Source organism: Siphateles boraxobius, unplaced genomic scaffold (assembly GCF_051911475.1).
Source record: "Siphateles boraxobius isolate OS27281-9 unplaced genomic scaffold, OSU_SipBor_1 26, whole genome shotgun sequence".
NCBI classification, from domain to species: Eukaryota; Metazoa; Chordata; class Actinopteri; order Cypriniformes; family Leuciscidae; genus Siphateles; species Siphateles boraxobius.
The window spans coordinates 13,200,542-13,215,259 of NW_027508876.1; the positions used below are offsets into that span (position 1 = coordinate 13,200,542).

Genomic DNA, 14,718 nt, shown 5'->3' on the forward strand with positions numbered 1-14,718 from the left:
TTGGTACCCGTGATACCTTTTTTCAGGATTCTTTGATGAATAAAGTTTAAAAGAACAGCATTTATTTAAAATGGAAATCTTTTGTAATTTAATTAATGTCTTTACTGGCACTTTTAATCAATTTAATGCATCCTTGAACAAAAGCCCTTGCTAAACCCCCCAAAATAAAATAAAATTCTTAAACCATAAGTAAAGTGTTTTACTCCGCACCCTCTTTGCTCCTGCTGGCTCCTGTAGGAGTAGAAGTGTTGGGCCTGCCCGCCTTCTCCTCAGTTCCCTTCTTCTCTCCACGCTCCATGACATACCTGCTCTCATCCTGACAGAAGCCCTTCTCAATGCTGTCAAACAGCCAGTGCAGGGACACACAGTATACGTTCCATTTACGGGCAAACTCATATTTCTGACCTGAAATGCAACACAAACTGAAGTCAAGTACAAGCTAAGACTGTAACCCAAAATAGTGTGATGGGGTCAGAGTTTATGGGGTCACCTGTGGGTTCATTGACAATGAGGTGAGTGCACTCATTCATCTTGAGCTGCCCTGTGTAGCTTCCTCCATTCTGACTGCACAACCTCTGAACCTCTTTACGCTCCACAGTAGAGAGTCCCGTCACACACACTGTACAGCCTTTCAGAACTGGACACCGATAGTCTTCTGTATTCAGCTCAGAATGATGGAAAACACTGGGGGGAAAAGAGATGTTTTTAGACAGAGATCTTAATGGGATATTTCACCCAAAAATTAAAATGATGAAAATAACCCACAATTATGAAAATTACCCCAAAATGTACTTACCCCTCAAGTTGTTCCAAACCTGTATGAATTTTTTTTCTTCTGCTGAACACAAAAGAAGATATTCAGAAACCAAACAGTTGAGGGACCCCATTGACTGCCATAGTATATTTTTTCCCCATTCTATATAAGTCAATGGTGTCCATGTTTGGTTACCCATTTTCTTTAAAATATCTTATTTCGTGTTCAACAGAAGAGAGAAATTCATACAGGTTAGGAACAACTTGAGGGTGAGTAAATGATGAAAGAATTTTCATTTTAAGGTGAACTATCCCTTTAAAAGTCACCATGAAATCAAAATTGCCAATTAAATTGTCAATGCAGACATATCCATTTTGAAACATTTAATCAAACAAGGTACTTGATTTTGAACATTGAGAATTGATTGGATTGTTGTAATTTGCTTATTGTCCGACTCTTGCCTGGTACACATTCATCAGAGAAGAGATGTCAATGCTAGGGGGAATTTTGCGAGGAGATAGTTTGATTTTGATTAAAGATTACTAGGGCATGTGAATAAAAAAATAAAAAAAGATTTGCATGGATACATCATTTATAAAAACTAAAAAACCAAACTGTAATACTCTAATAAAAACATAACAATTATCAATGTTGATTTCATAGTGACTTTAAATAACTCATTTGACCATGTAGAAGTTAATGCGTTACCTATCTTGAGACTTTTCCCAGCATGCCCTTACCCAGCTGGGCAATAGGATGGGCTTCCCGAGGCTTGCGGCCACCAGGTATTTCTTACTCCCCACTTCACCTGCCACCAGGTGAGTAACAGACACGTTGAGATCACGGTAAACCCGTCCACCCATCAGCTGGACAAGATCCATCACTTCACTCTACAAGAACAAAACAGCTGCTTATTTGTAATGCAGAACTGCACATATAAGTGTATCGCCATTTCAATTCCAGTTTACAGCTAATGTAAGCAAAGGTGGACACAATAACAATAATATTTAAGCATTAATCATAAATGTTTTCTCCGTACCCGTGCCTCTTTGTCGAGACTGGTGCAGGAGATAGTGATATCAGCCATTGCCATGTTGTACACAGGCTGCTCTGCTTTGGGAACACATCTCTGCTTCTGCAGACAGAACAGCACTACCAGAGGACTCACGATCCTGCATCCCAGCTGCAAAAATTAAGAGCTTTAGAAGACTATCAACACTGTGAAGGCCTCATGGACACCTCAACAAACTCATCTCCATACCGGCGTGATGACTCCGACCCCTAACCAGATGAACTGGATAAATATTGTGAAAGTTCTGATCCAATCTGACTTCTGACCTATTATGCCGCCTAAATCATAATCATACACTGTTCGTTTGTTGGCCAAAGGAGGACTGGCCCCCCGACTGAGCCTGGGTTCTCCCAAGGTTTTTTTCTCCATTCTGTCACCTGATGGAGTTTTGGTTCCTTGCCACTGTCGCCTTTTTGTTTCGCCTTCATTCGCCATTGGCTTTTGGCTTGCTTAGTTGGGGACATTTAACATTTAATTTTGAATTCAACAATATTATTACAACTTTACTTTCCTGTTATCTTTGTAAAGCTGCTTTGAAACAATTTGTATTGTAAAAGCGCTATATAAATAAAGGTGACTTGACTATCAACATTTATAATAATACGGGGACAATTAGGGAAACATAAATGGACAGAATACAAGAGTTCAGGTATTACAACTGAAGTACATCATTCTAAGAATCTTTGTCAATAATACAGAGATTAGTGATGCACAGAAGTTCTGGCATTCAAAAATACACCGCAAAATGCAGATGCTGTGCACTATTGAAAGTGAATCCTCACCCTCCTGCAGTGGTCAAAGGAATTGCTGGTGAAATCACTGAACACAAACAGGGATCTGTCATTGTGGTCCAGCTCTAGTGCGGCTTCCTCGTCCACCGTCTGCACATACTTCTCTGACTGAAGTTCTACTATTGCCTGAACACAAGCATATGACTGTATGAACAAAAGGCCTATACATTATATTAATACAAGGACCACTCAATCATAGCTATTAAGGAGAATTTCAGATTTATCACCTTATAAGCCTGGAGAGCAAGGTCAGTCTTCTGTCCATTGCGTTCAACAAATTTCACAATATATGCATCCCTGTTGCCTTTAGACATGGTAGCATTTAATCTAAATTATGTGGAAGGAAAACAAATGTACAAGGATTTACTGTCATCAAGAAACGTGTAAACATCTGCTAGTATCCCGTTATCGCACGTTATTATTCTGTAATGTAACATGTATTTATGCTTTATCAAGTTAAATAGGAAATCAATACAAAAATCAAACAAAAAAGCGGATGTTACTTATGATAATAACAATGATCAATTAGCTTCTCATGGCAGGTTGTTTTGTTTAATCTCATAAACACATGGCCAAACAAGACAAATCAATGCCTGTCATACTGTCGCCCAGCTCTAGAAACCAAGTCATTTATTTATTTTTAAGTTATTAAAATATAACAAACACTTATAATAATAACAAACGAAGACTTACCGCGAGACAGAGGATTAAAACTAATTTCTAAAAGACTTTGATCTTATTTCAACTTAATTTTGTATTATCATTTCTGCAACTGCACTCATATAACGTTAAATAACTATTGTATAAGACAACAGAATAAATTATTAACTAATCTGTGTGTATTTCATTCCGAGGAAGCCTTTCCCCAGACATTCGCGCCACTAGCTCTGAAAACAACTTCCGCTTTACTTCTGTTTCTTTGTTATGGACAGGAGAAATATTAAAATATATGACCGCCACCCACCGGACTGGAGGTTCGTAATATCAAAAATTAATGAGATCAATTTTTTAAAATCAAGTTCGTTTTACTCTATGTAGATAGAAAGAAACCTGCAATCTACAAAAATACAAAGAACAGCTTTTTTTCTCGCTCGCGAGACTGCTGTTACCATAGTTACGACGTCCGATTTGTAAACGAGTTGTTTCTGAACTAGTTTATTTAAAAGATCTGTTCAGACGAACCGATTCGTGGGAATCATTAGGCTTGTTCGACTTGAACCAGCGTTGCACAGACCGATCGGTTGATGACATCAAAGTACCGCGAGAGCGATTCAAAAGCATAAGGAGCCGTCTGCTCTCTAATCGCTCTCGCGGTACTCTGATGTCATCAACCGATCGGTCTGTGCAGCGCCGGTTCAAGTCGAACAAGCCTATTAACTGGTGGAACTTCCGTTCCTGTGAACTTTGTGTTTCACTCCGGACACAATATCGAGAGACACTCTTCGCCAGCTGATTTCTAACAGTGCGGACGTGTACATTAAGTAGTAATTTTAATCCTTTCTGTGCTTTGTTTCCTCCCCTCTCATCGGATCACATCAACCCGTGTTTAACGGAATAGAGGGTCTTTACAGAAGAAATGACCACCGTTGAGGAACTGAGGCTGCGAATCCGTGAGTTAGAAAATGAACTCATTAAATCCAAACAGAAGCAAAGTGATGCTGAACATCATCTCAGACCAAAGATTGATAAAATGAGCGCTGAAGTCGTAGATTCGAATCCATACAGGTGAGCATTTTGATCCTGCTGTGTTTATTGACTGACATATGGAAGGCTTAATTATACCGGTGCAATTTTCACACCAATTAAATGTCTTCCAGTCGTTTGATGGCACTCAAAAGGATGGGCATAGTGCAAGACTATGAGGTAAACATGCTAGTTTATTCTTATATGAGACTTTTATAGTGTTTACTTCTTGTTCAGATGACAACTATTCCCCTGCTGTGATTCTCAGAGAATCCGCTCGTATAGTGTGGCAGTAGTGGGAGTTGGAGGGGTTGGGAGTGTCACTGCAGAAATGCTCACCAGATGTGGCATTGGTAAGGTAAAGCACCTTTATCATCATTCCTCAATATTTAGATCTATTGTATGTAGTGTCATGTGACATTAGGAGGCATGAATCAAATGTCGAGATGCACTGATTGGCCAGTCTATATCGTGGTGCACCCCTAATGTTATTCAATTAAAAATGGAGCATTCCACAAGCCTTGTATTCCTGAAGTGTTTAGTGTGTGGAACACAGGAGGGAAGCCAATAGCATAACCCCTGGAGATATGCCTCAGCTCTGCAGTAACAGACTGTCATGCCTCTTTCTGCTGTGTCTGTGATTTCTTCCCCTGCAGTTGCTGCTGTTTGACTATGATAAGGTGGAGCTGGCCAACATGAACCGCCTCTTCTTCCAGCCACATCAGGCAGGACTCAGTAAAGTTCAGGCTGCAGAACACACTCTTAGGTAAAGGGGCAATTTATCTTAAAGGGAGAGTTCACACAAAATTAAAATTATGTCATAATTTACTCACCCTTAAAGGATTAGTTCACTTTAAAATGAAAATTACCCCATGATTTACTCACCCTCAAGCCATCCTAGGTGTATATGACTTTCTTTTTTCAGAAGAATACAACCGGAGTTATATTAAAAAATTTCCTGGCTCTTCCAAGTTTTATAATGGCAGTGGATTGCAACCATCATATTGAAGCTCAAAAACGTGCATCCACCCATCAAAAACGAACTTCACACGGCTAAATAATGTTAATATTAATATTAATGGGTTAACAAAGGCCTTCTGAAAAAAAAATTCATATTTAACCCGTTACAAAGTAGAATTCTAGCTTCTGGCCAAACGCAGTCTACCTGCTCCTAATGCGCAACTTATGCAATTTATGATGTCAGAAGTAGCGTAGTGTAGCGTAGCGTCATGGTGTAGCGTAAATATCAGCAGTACGTCGCATTACTCACGCAAGTTGTGCTTTACACTTAAGTGGAATTCGTATGTTTGTTTGGCAAGAAGCTAGTTATTTTAGTTTATAAAGTTTTAAATATTAATATTTTTCTTACACAAACTCATCGTTTTGCTTCGAGAAGGCCTTTATTAACCCCCGGAGCCATGTGCAGTTCTTTTACAATGGATGAATGCACTTTTTTGACCTTCAAACTTATCGTTACAATCCTCTGCCATTATAAAGCTCAACTGTAATGTGGATTGGAAATTATGAATTGAGGGGTCATTGACGAATTTGCCAACATTTTAATGTATTTTAGCTGATTATTTCTCATTATAATGCTGTGTTTTCCTGCATAGGAACATTAATCCAGATGTTGCTTTTGAGACCCACAATTACAACATCACCACAATGGACAACTTCATGCATTTCATGGAACGCATTAGGTGAATTATTATATAAATTTTTTTTTTTACTGCCTCAAAGTTTTCTCCCTCATTTCGATTTGGTTGTAAAAAACAGTCTTGGTTTCATGTTTTCAGTCAAGGAGGACTTGAGGAGGGGAAGCCTGTAGATTTGATCCTCAGTTGTGTTGATAACTTTGAGGCTCGGATGGCCATTAACACAGTGAGTTCTTTGCATTAAACTACGTTTAGCTTTCGAAAGAACTATATTTGTTGTTTATCTTTTTAATACTTTTTTTGTGCAAATTTGTGGAAATATTAAACAATAAATATATATAGCCATTTAGCCACTACAAATCTGCAATTACACTACACTACAAATCAGCAATTAAGTTTGCTTCTCTCTCTCATAGGCATGTAATGAGCTGGGTCAGACCTGGATGGAGTCAGGCGTCAGTGAGAACGCAGTTTCTGGACACATCCAGCTCATTATCCCTGGAGAAACGGCTTGTTTTGCTGTATGATAAACCCTCACACCCAAAACAAATAACGGGCCAGATTTACTAACAGCTTGAATCTGCGCAAACCCTCTTTTCGCGTTAAACTACTGTCAATATTTACTGAAGACACGCAGTGAATAATTTGTTCTGAAAAGGTGTGGACACAGTTATTTTTGCTGCTGACCTTATTGCATATGCATTTGTTGCAGTTTACCTTTCTGTCACAAAATGTATGGGAGGAGAGTATTTAACTGAATCACGCAATGTGATTGACTAAGGTTTGTGCTTGTCAATTTACGGGTATTTGCACCATTTTTAATGCCCAAAAAAGCATGTCTTAAAGGAATAGTTCATCTAAAAATGAATATTCTGTCATTAATTACTCTCACCCTTAATTACATTCCAAACCCATAAGACTTTTGTTCATCTTTGAAACACAAATGAAGATGTTTCTGTCCCCCCCATAAACAGCTACGCAAATGAAACTTTGACGCTTCAAAAAGTTCTCAGGTTCATTCTCATGTTACGCAGCACGTTTGAGCTTCTGCAAGATTCAATGAGGTTCATTCTCATGTTACGCAGCACGTTTGAGCTCCTGCAAGAACCAATGAGGTTCATTCTCGTGTTACGCAGCACGTTTGAGCTTCTGCAAGATTCAATGAGGTTCATTCTCGTGTTACGCAGCACGTTTGAGCTTCTGCAAGATTCAATGAGGTTCATTCTCATGTTACGCAGCACGTTTGAGCTTCTGCAAGAACCAATGAGGTTCATTCTCATGTTACGCAGCACGTTTGAGCTTCTGCAAGAACCAATGAGGTTCATTCTCATGTTACGCAGCAGGTTTGAGCTTCTGCAAGATTCAGTGAGGTTCATTCTCGTCTTACGCAGCACGTTTGAGCTTCGGCAAGAACCAATGAGGTTCATTCTCGTGTTACGCAGCACGTTTGAGCTTCTGCAAGATTCAATGAGGTTCATTCTCATGTTACGCAGCACGTTTGAGCTTCCGCAAGAACCAATGAGGTTCATTCTCATGTTACGCAGCACGTTTGAGCTTCCGCAAGAACCAATGAGGTTAATTCTAATGTTACGCAGCACGTTTGAGCTTCTGCAAGATTAAATGAGGTTCATTCTAATGTTATGCAGCACGTTTGAGCTTCCGCAAGAACCAATGAGGTTCATTCTCGTGTTACGAAGCACGTTTGAGCTTCTGCAAGATTCAATGAGGTTCATTCTTGTGTTACGCAGCACGTTTGAGCTTCCGCGAGAACCAATGAGGTTCATTCTAATGTTGCGCAGCACGTTTGAGCTTCCGCAAGAACCAATGAGGTTCATTCTCGTGTTACGCAGCACGTTTGAGCTTCCGCGAGAACCAATGATGTTCATTCTAATGTTACGCAGCACGTTTGAGCTTCCGCAAGAACCAATGATGTTCATTCTAATGTTACGCAGCACGTTTGAGCTTCCGCAAGAACCAATGATGTTCATTCTCGTGTTACGCAGCACGTTTGAGCTTCCGCGAGAACCAATGATGTTCATTCTCGTGTTACGCAGCACGTTTGAGCTTCCGCGAGAACCAATGATGTTCATTCTCGTGTTACGCAGCACGTTTGAGTTTCTGCAAGATTCAATGAGGTTCATTCTTGTGTTACGCAGCACGTTTGAGCTTCCGCGAGAACCAATGAGGTTCATTCTAATGTTACGCAGCACGTTTGAGCTTCCGCAAGAACCAATGAGGTTCATTCTCGTGTTACGCAGCACGTTTGAGCTTCCGCGAGAACCAATGATGTTCATTCTAATGTTACGCAGCACGTTTGAGCTTCCGCAAGAACCAATGATGTTCATTCTCGTGTTACGCAGCACTTTTGAGCTTCTGCAAGATTCAATGAGGTTCATTCTTGTGTTACGCAGCACGTTTGAGCTTCCGCGAGAACCAATGATGTTCATTCTAATGTTACGCAGCACGTTTGAGCTTCCGCAAGAACCAATGAGGTTCATTCTCGTGTTACAAAGCACGTTTGAGCTTCCGCAAGAACCAATGAGGTTCATTCTAATGTTACGCAGCACGTTTGAGCTTCCGCAAGAACCAATGAGGTTCATTCTCGTGTTACGCAGCACGTTTGAGCTTCCGCGAGAACCAATGAAGTTCATTCTCGTGTTACAAAGCACGTTTGAGCTTCCGCAAGAACCAATGAGGTTCATTCTAATGTTACGCAGCACGTTTGAGCTTCCGCAAGAACCAATGAGGTTCATTCTCGTGTTACGCAGCACGTTTGAGCTTCCGCGAGAACCAATGAAGTTCATTCTCGTGTTACGCAGCACGTTTGAGCTTCTGCAAGATTCAATGAGGTTCATTCTCATGTTACGAAGCACGTTTGAGCTTCCGCGAGAACCAATGAGGTTCATTCTAATGTTACGCAGCACGTTTGAGCTTCCGCAAGAACCAATGAGGTTCATTCTCGTGTTACGCAGCACGTTTGAGCTTCCGCGAGAACCAATGATGTTCATTCTAATGTTACGCAGCACGTTTGAGCTTCCGCAAGAACCAATGATGTTCATTCTCGTGTTACGCAGCACTTTTGAGCTTCTGCAAGATTCAATGAGGTTCATTCTTGTGTTACGCAGCACGTTTGAGCTTCCGCGAGAACCAATGATGTTCATTCTAATGTTACGCAGCACGTTTGAGCTTCCGCAAGAACCAATGAGGTTCATTCTCGTGTTACAAAGCACGTTTGAGCTTCCGCAAGAACCAATGAGGTTCATTCTAATGTTACGCAGCACGTTTGAGCTTCCGCAAGAACCAATGAGGTTCATTCTCGTGTTACGCAGCACGTTTGAGCTTCCGCGAGAACCAATGAAGTTCATTCTCGTGTTACGCAGCACGTTTGAGCTTCTGCAAGATTCAATGAGGTTCATTCTCATGTTACGAAGCACGTTTGAGCTTCCACAAGAACCAATGAAGTTCATTCTCGTGTTACGCAGCACGTTTGAGCTTCCGCAAGAACCAATGAGGTTCATTCTCATGTTACGCAGCACATTTGAGCTTCCGCGAGAACCAATGATGTTCAGTCTCGTGTTACGCAGCACGTTTGAGCTTCTGCAAGATTCAGTGAGGTTCATTCTCATGTTACGAAGCACGTTTGAGCTTCCGCAAGAACCAATGAGGTTCATTCTAATGTTACGCAGCACGTTTGAGCTTCTGCAAGATTCAATGAGGTTCATTCTCATGTTACGCAGCACATTTGAGCTTCTCCAAGTACCAATGAGGTTCATTCTCGTGTTACGCAGCACGTTTGAGCTTCCGCGAAAACCAATGATGTTCATTCTCGTGTTACGCAGTACGTTTGAGCTTCTGCAAGATTCAATGAGGTTCATTCTCATGTTACGAAGCACGTTTGAGCTTCCACAAGAACCAATGAAGTTCATTCTCGTGTTACGCAGCACGTTTGAGCTTCCGCAAGAACCAATGAGGTTCATTCTAATGTTACGCAGCACATTTGAGCTTCTCCAAGTACCAATGAGGTTCATTCTCATGTTACGCAGCACGTTTGAGCTTCCGCGAGAACCAATGATGTTCATTCTCGTGTTACGCAGTACGTTTGAGCTTCTGCAAGAACCAATGAGCTTCATTCTTGCGCGTCAAGTAGGTTCGGTTGAGCTTCTGTTTATGTTCGCTGATCAATGTTTAAATGTGAATGAAATCCTAAATGAAATCTGTTCATCATATAAAGCAATCAAGTCTCATCTGAAAATTTGGACTAGACCATTCAATTCAAATGGATTAGTATTACGATCTCTTTATGAACTTTTGAAGCGTCAAAGTGGTAGTTGCTTAGCTGTCAATAGAGGGACAGATGAACGAAAGTCTCACAGGTTTGTTCCGACATTAGGGTGAGTAATAATGACAGAATTATAATTTCTGGGTGAACTAACCCTTTAAGCCACTTTGCTCCTGTGTTGCAAGTAGATCATACACTCCATAATATAATTTGCTCTGCTTGTTTGTGAGCCTATGCTGCTCTTGATAGACTGAATTGTCATTATGGAAATTATCTGGCTGTGTCTGTTCTTTAACGTGCGTATTGTCAGTAAATCACCTGCAGAACTTTCCACTCCCATCTGCACTTTTATGGGATTGTGCTCTCACGCTAATTTGCCCTGTTTCGTAAATCTGGCCCTATGTGCCTTGAATATGAATTGAATCATGAATGAATGATCTTAAAAGCCATCTCATACTGTATGGTTGTACCCTCTAAACATTGGTAAATTCTGTCAAATCAAATGGTTGGGAAAGTTAACAGTGGTCTGATGCAGTTCTGTCTGTGTGTCAGTGTGCACCTCCCCTCGTCGTGGCTGCAAATATCGATGAGAAGACGTTGAAGAAGGACGGGGTGTGTGCCGCCAGCCTGCCCACCACAATGGGAGTGGTCGCCGGTCTCCTTGTGCAGAATGTCTTGAAGTAAGACCTCATCACAATCCTAAGGATTCAACACAGGCCGAACCACACTGATTTGAACCCTATAAAGCCTGCTGTATTAAATTTGATATGCATTTTTTTAGGGTTGCTTTAGTTTAGGGTTCAGTTCTCACTATTAACTAGTTGCTTATTAGCATGCATAAAACTAAAATATTGGCTGTTTATCAGTACTCATAAAACGCATATTAATGCCTTATTCTGCATGACCATATTCTACTTCTCTTAATCCTACCCAATACCTAAACTTAACTACCTTACTGACTATTAAAAAGCAGTAATTAGGAGTTTGTGGCAAAATTCGTAGTTAATAGTGAGAATTGGACCCTAATCTAAAGTGTGACCGCAATTTTCTAAGGTCTCAATTAATCAACATGATCTAAATTTACACAATCTGCTACACGCTCTGTCGTCTGATTAATAGTGCATACTTCTCAGCAAGTAGAAGGCCTTTTAGCATAATTATAAAATCGTCCCCCTTCAGGTAGTGGTCTTGTTGCTGTGAAATCTTTAACAATTTTTATAAAGTAAAATAAAGAAGGACTTTTACATTGAAGATATTTCAAGATGAACATTTACCAGACTGAAGCAACTTAGGTTTACTTGATTATCCATAAATCATTACAATGTATCAAATATGATACCTTAGGCTTTTGAGGAATGTTTATTTGTACATCTCTCAATCATCATTGTATATTTTGCCCCTCACAATAAAAATGACAAGGCTTTAATCATATAACTAAGCATTTAAATATCATCTTACTAAGATTGTGAATTTTTATATTAAGTAGTCTGATGTACTGTTATAAAGATCTCATCGATTTAAATTTGAATTTCAATCAGAATTTCATCTTAATTTTTGGCTATATAAATATCAGCAACCCCACCAAATTGCTTATTTTTGGTCAGTTTGAGCCCCTGAATAAAATTGAAGTGTGAGCTCAATATTCTCCCATATCATTCAATATGAGCCATAAAAGCGTGATGTATCAAATATGATACTGAAAAAACATGCAAATGTACAAAAAAAAAATCTATATTTTCAATATCGAAAAAGGTTCAATAAACATCCATTTAAACAAAAAAAAATTCTTACTATTATTTAATATGTCAGGCTTTACAGGGTTAAAATGACACCGATTAGCACAGGCCTAACTGGTGTACACTATTTCACTTTAGTTACTAATTATTGCATTTGTGGATAGTAAATGCTGTAGTATCACATAAATGCCATTAGATGGCAAAATATAGCCATTTTTTGTCCTGGCAGGGGTTAACTGAACCATGCAAACTACCCAGCCCAACCCTTTAGCCCATGGTTATTTCAAGTCCTTAGAGGTCCTGCCCTGTCAGTACGGACAAAAAAACAAGGCCTGGAATGACATTGTCTGTATTGCAGGTATCTGTTGGGGTTTGGGACTGTGAGTTATTACCTGGGCTATAATGCCATGCAGGATTTCTTCCCAAGCATGGCAATGAAGGCCAACCCACAGTGTGATGACGCGCACTGCAGACGACAACAGGAAGAGTACAAGGTGACTCTTCTACAAATGCAAACATAAACACAATTTTTATGTTACTGCTGGAATACACTATACAACTTTTCGACCAAATTTTTGTTGACGCTAGTTGCTGAAAGTCAGAGCCAGTCTGCAGATTTGAGTTGACAGATTTAATATAAAATCGCGTAGTGTATGATGGCCACATACTCCCGATTTTTTTTCTAGCTTCAGACTATGATTCCATCCAATCGGACAATATCAAACATTTTTGATAGAGCTGATTTTAGAACACATTTTCATTTGTGACACACTAGCAACAAGCCACATATGTTTGTGTTCTGAACGACGTGAAAGTCTAGTAGTGTATGATCCTCAGTCGTTTAGTGTATGATGCGCAGTTTTTCCTCTGTAACTATTTACAAAGTTGGCAAGTGTATGATGCCTAGTGTCTTCAAATATGTTCAGATTTTAAAAGTAATGTAGTGTATTTCCACCTTGATAGTTGTCAAATTGTGATTTATTGATTAATAATTAAATATAATTAAATCACAACATCATTGAATTCTTTATTTTTGAACTTCAAGGGTGTTCATTCATTTTTATGTAAAATTGTATTTAAAAATGTATCATTGGCCTGATTCTGACTGTAGTTACACAGTTAAAAATTATTAACTAGACTGTTTCTATGTAAGTTTCATAATAAGTGATGTAAATAAAGGCATGCTGGGGCAAAAAACAGTAAAATATCAATATCAGCAGTCTATCATTGGTTATTCATTGCTAATTTTCCAGAAAAAAGAAGCAGAACGGCCAAAGCAGGAAGTGGTGGAGGAAGAAGAAGTGGTGCATGAAGATAATGAATGGGGTTGGCATCACACACAACACACAAAACACAAAAGATTTCTCATTCATAAAACAGAAATGTGTTAACGTTAGGAAGCTTGAACCAGTATGTTTTCTGACAGGCATTGAGTTGGTGTCAGAGGTGTCAGAGGCGGAGCTTCAGGACGCATCAGGACCGGTACCAGATCTACCAGAGGGCATTAACGTAGCCTACACCATACCTAAGAAAGTACGGCCCACTGAAATATAATAACACTTTGGTTTTTCAGGATTTTTCCTGCATTAAAAAAAGCCAAGTAAAAATTTAATTTAGGTAAATGGAAATAATGTTTTAGGCCAGATCAATAATGCCTCAAATATCCTAAGAAAACATAACATTCAATTACCTAACAAACAATTATACTAATGTTTGGAGGTTTGGGGTCAGTGTGTGTGTTTAAAAAAAAAAAAAGAAAATAAAAATTTAATACTTTTTTATTCAGCAAGGATGCATTAAATTGATCAAAATATTCATAACCGTTTTAAACATTGATAAAAATAAGAAATGTTGCTCAGAGCAGCAAATCAGCATATTAGTGATTTCTGAAGGATCATGTGACACTGAAGACTGAAAATTCAGCTTTGCATCACAGGAATAAATTACATTTTAAATTATATTCAAAAAGAGAAAGGTTCATTTATTGTAACATTATTCACAATATTACTGATTTTACTGAATTTTTAATCTGAACTTTGTGAGCATTGTTGTGTCTATTTACTATTGTTTACATGTAATATTCCATGTGTTCTTTCTGTTTGCCAGGATGGAGTATCAGGGGAGACTGTGGAGGAAACAGAACAGAGTTTAGAGGAGCTGATGGCTCAGATGAAAAATATGTAAGGAAGACAAAACCGACATCCTTGAACTCTCCCACAGACACTGAAATCAAACTCATTATTATTTTGTACTTGTAAACATGTAAAATCTGAGGTCTCATACTAAATCAGTTTGGATTTAGTTTTTTATTGTTTTTGCAAAACAACCTGTAACACTCAAGATGTTTACAGTTTTACTTCGACTGAAAGTCTTAATACTGAATTGCCATCATTGTTACTCTTTTGTTCGTGCAGTGTTGAGGTTTCAGAGTAGGCAATGGTTAATGGAACTAATTATAATGCCTATTTTAACAGCTGTGGAGGAAATGGATGTACCTTCAGCCAAACATCTAAATATTATTGTGTCATCTCTTATACTATCCGTGCTTGTAGACACCCACCCAGATATTATAAAGAACATCACACAAATATTTTCAGATAATTTATCATTGGCCTGATTCTGACTACTGTATTGAATGGTATGACATTGGAATAATACAAAAGAAAATAAATGTATTGTTACATTCTATTCAGCTTTTCCTGCATTTCAACTAGCAGATAAAAATCATGGAGACTCAGAAATTATTGT

At 39.0% G+C, this 14,718-nt stretch overlaps 2 protein-coding genes across 4 annotated transcripts in view; one reads left to right on the forward strand and one right to left on the reverse strand.

Moving 5' to 3' along the window:
- The window catches only part of topbp1 (DNA topoisomerase II binding protein 1), a 27,123-nt gene extending 23,254 nt beyond the window's left edge, over positions 1-3,869 (reverse strand). The window contains exons 1-7 of one of the 2 annotated variants that reach the window (XM_077244373.1): positions 3,311-3,869; positions 2,845-2,944; positions 2,609-2,743; positions 1,794-1,937; positions 1,463-1,644; positions 491-684; positions 211-405 (exon numbers count right to left, since the gene is read on the reverse strand). In XM_077244373.1, the coding sequence (XP_077100488.1) occupies positions 211-405; positions 491-684; positions 1,463-1,644; positions 1,794-1,937; positions 2,609-2,743; positions 2,845-2,931 (937 nt within the window). In that variant the 5' untranslated portion in view covers positions 2,932-2,944; positions 3,311-3,869. The remainder of the gene's footprint in view (positions 1-210; positions 406-490; positions 685-1,462; positions 1,645-1,793; positions 1,938-2,608; positions 2,744-2,844; positions 2,945-3,310) is intronic. The other variant, XM_077244372.1, reaches the window with a different exon arrangement.
- uba5 (ubiquitin-like modifier activating enzyme 5) lies at positions 3,864-14,658 on the forward strand. 2 transcript variants are annotated; one of them, XM_077244377.1, is made up of 12 exons: positions 3,864-4,342; positions 4,435-4,480; positions 4,569-4,658; positions 4,957-5,066; positions 5,914-6,000; positions 6,097-6,181; positions 6,372-6,476; positions 10,787-10,914; positions 12,329-12,464; positions 13,224-13,296; positions 13,397-13,503; positions 14,077-14,658. In XM_077244377.1, exons 1-12 carry the CDS (start codon positions 4,194-4,196, stop codon positions 14,152-14,154), a joined length of 1,194 nt encoding a protein of 397 aa, XP_077100492.1. In that variant the 5' UTR covers positions 3,864-4,193; the 3' UTR covers positions 14,155-14,658. The 2 variants fall into 2 exon arrangements, with proteins under 2 accessions (XP_077100492.1, XP_077100493.1); XM_077244378.1 differs by having other exon boundaries at positions 4,058-4,342; positions 4,569-4,653.
- Positions 14,659-14,718: the final 60 nt, after the last annotated feature.

Bases quoted from the DNA above. Each gene is read 5' to 3' on its own strand.
- uba5 (XM_077244377.1), top strand. From the start codon at position 4,194: ATGACCACCGTTGAGGAACTGAGGCTGCGAATCCGTGAGTTAGAAAAT. The intron at 12,465-13,223 runs GTGACTCTTCTA...CTAATTTTCCAG, and splicing joins GACAACAGGAAGAGTACAAG to AAAAAAGAAGCAGAACGGCC. The intron at 13,297-13,396 runs GTTGGCATCACA...GTTTTCTGACAG, and splicing joins GCATGAAGATAATGAATGGG to GCATTGAGTTGGTGTCAGAG.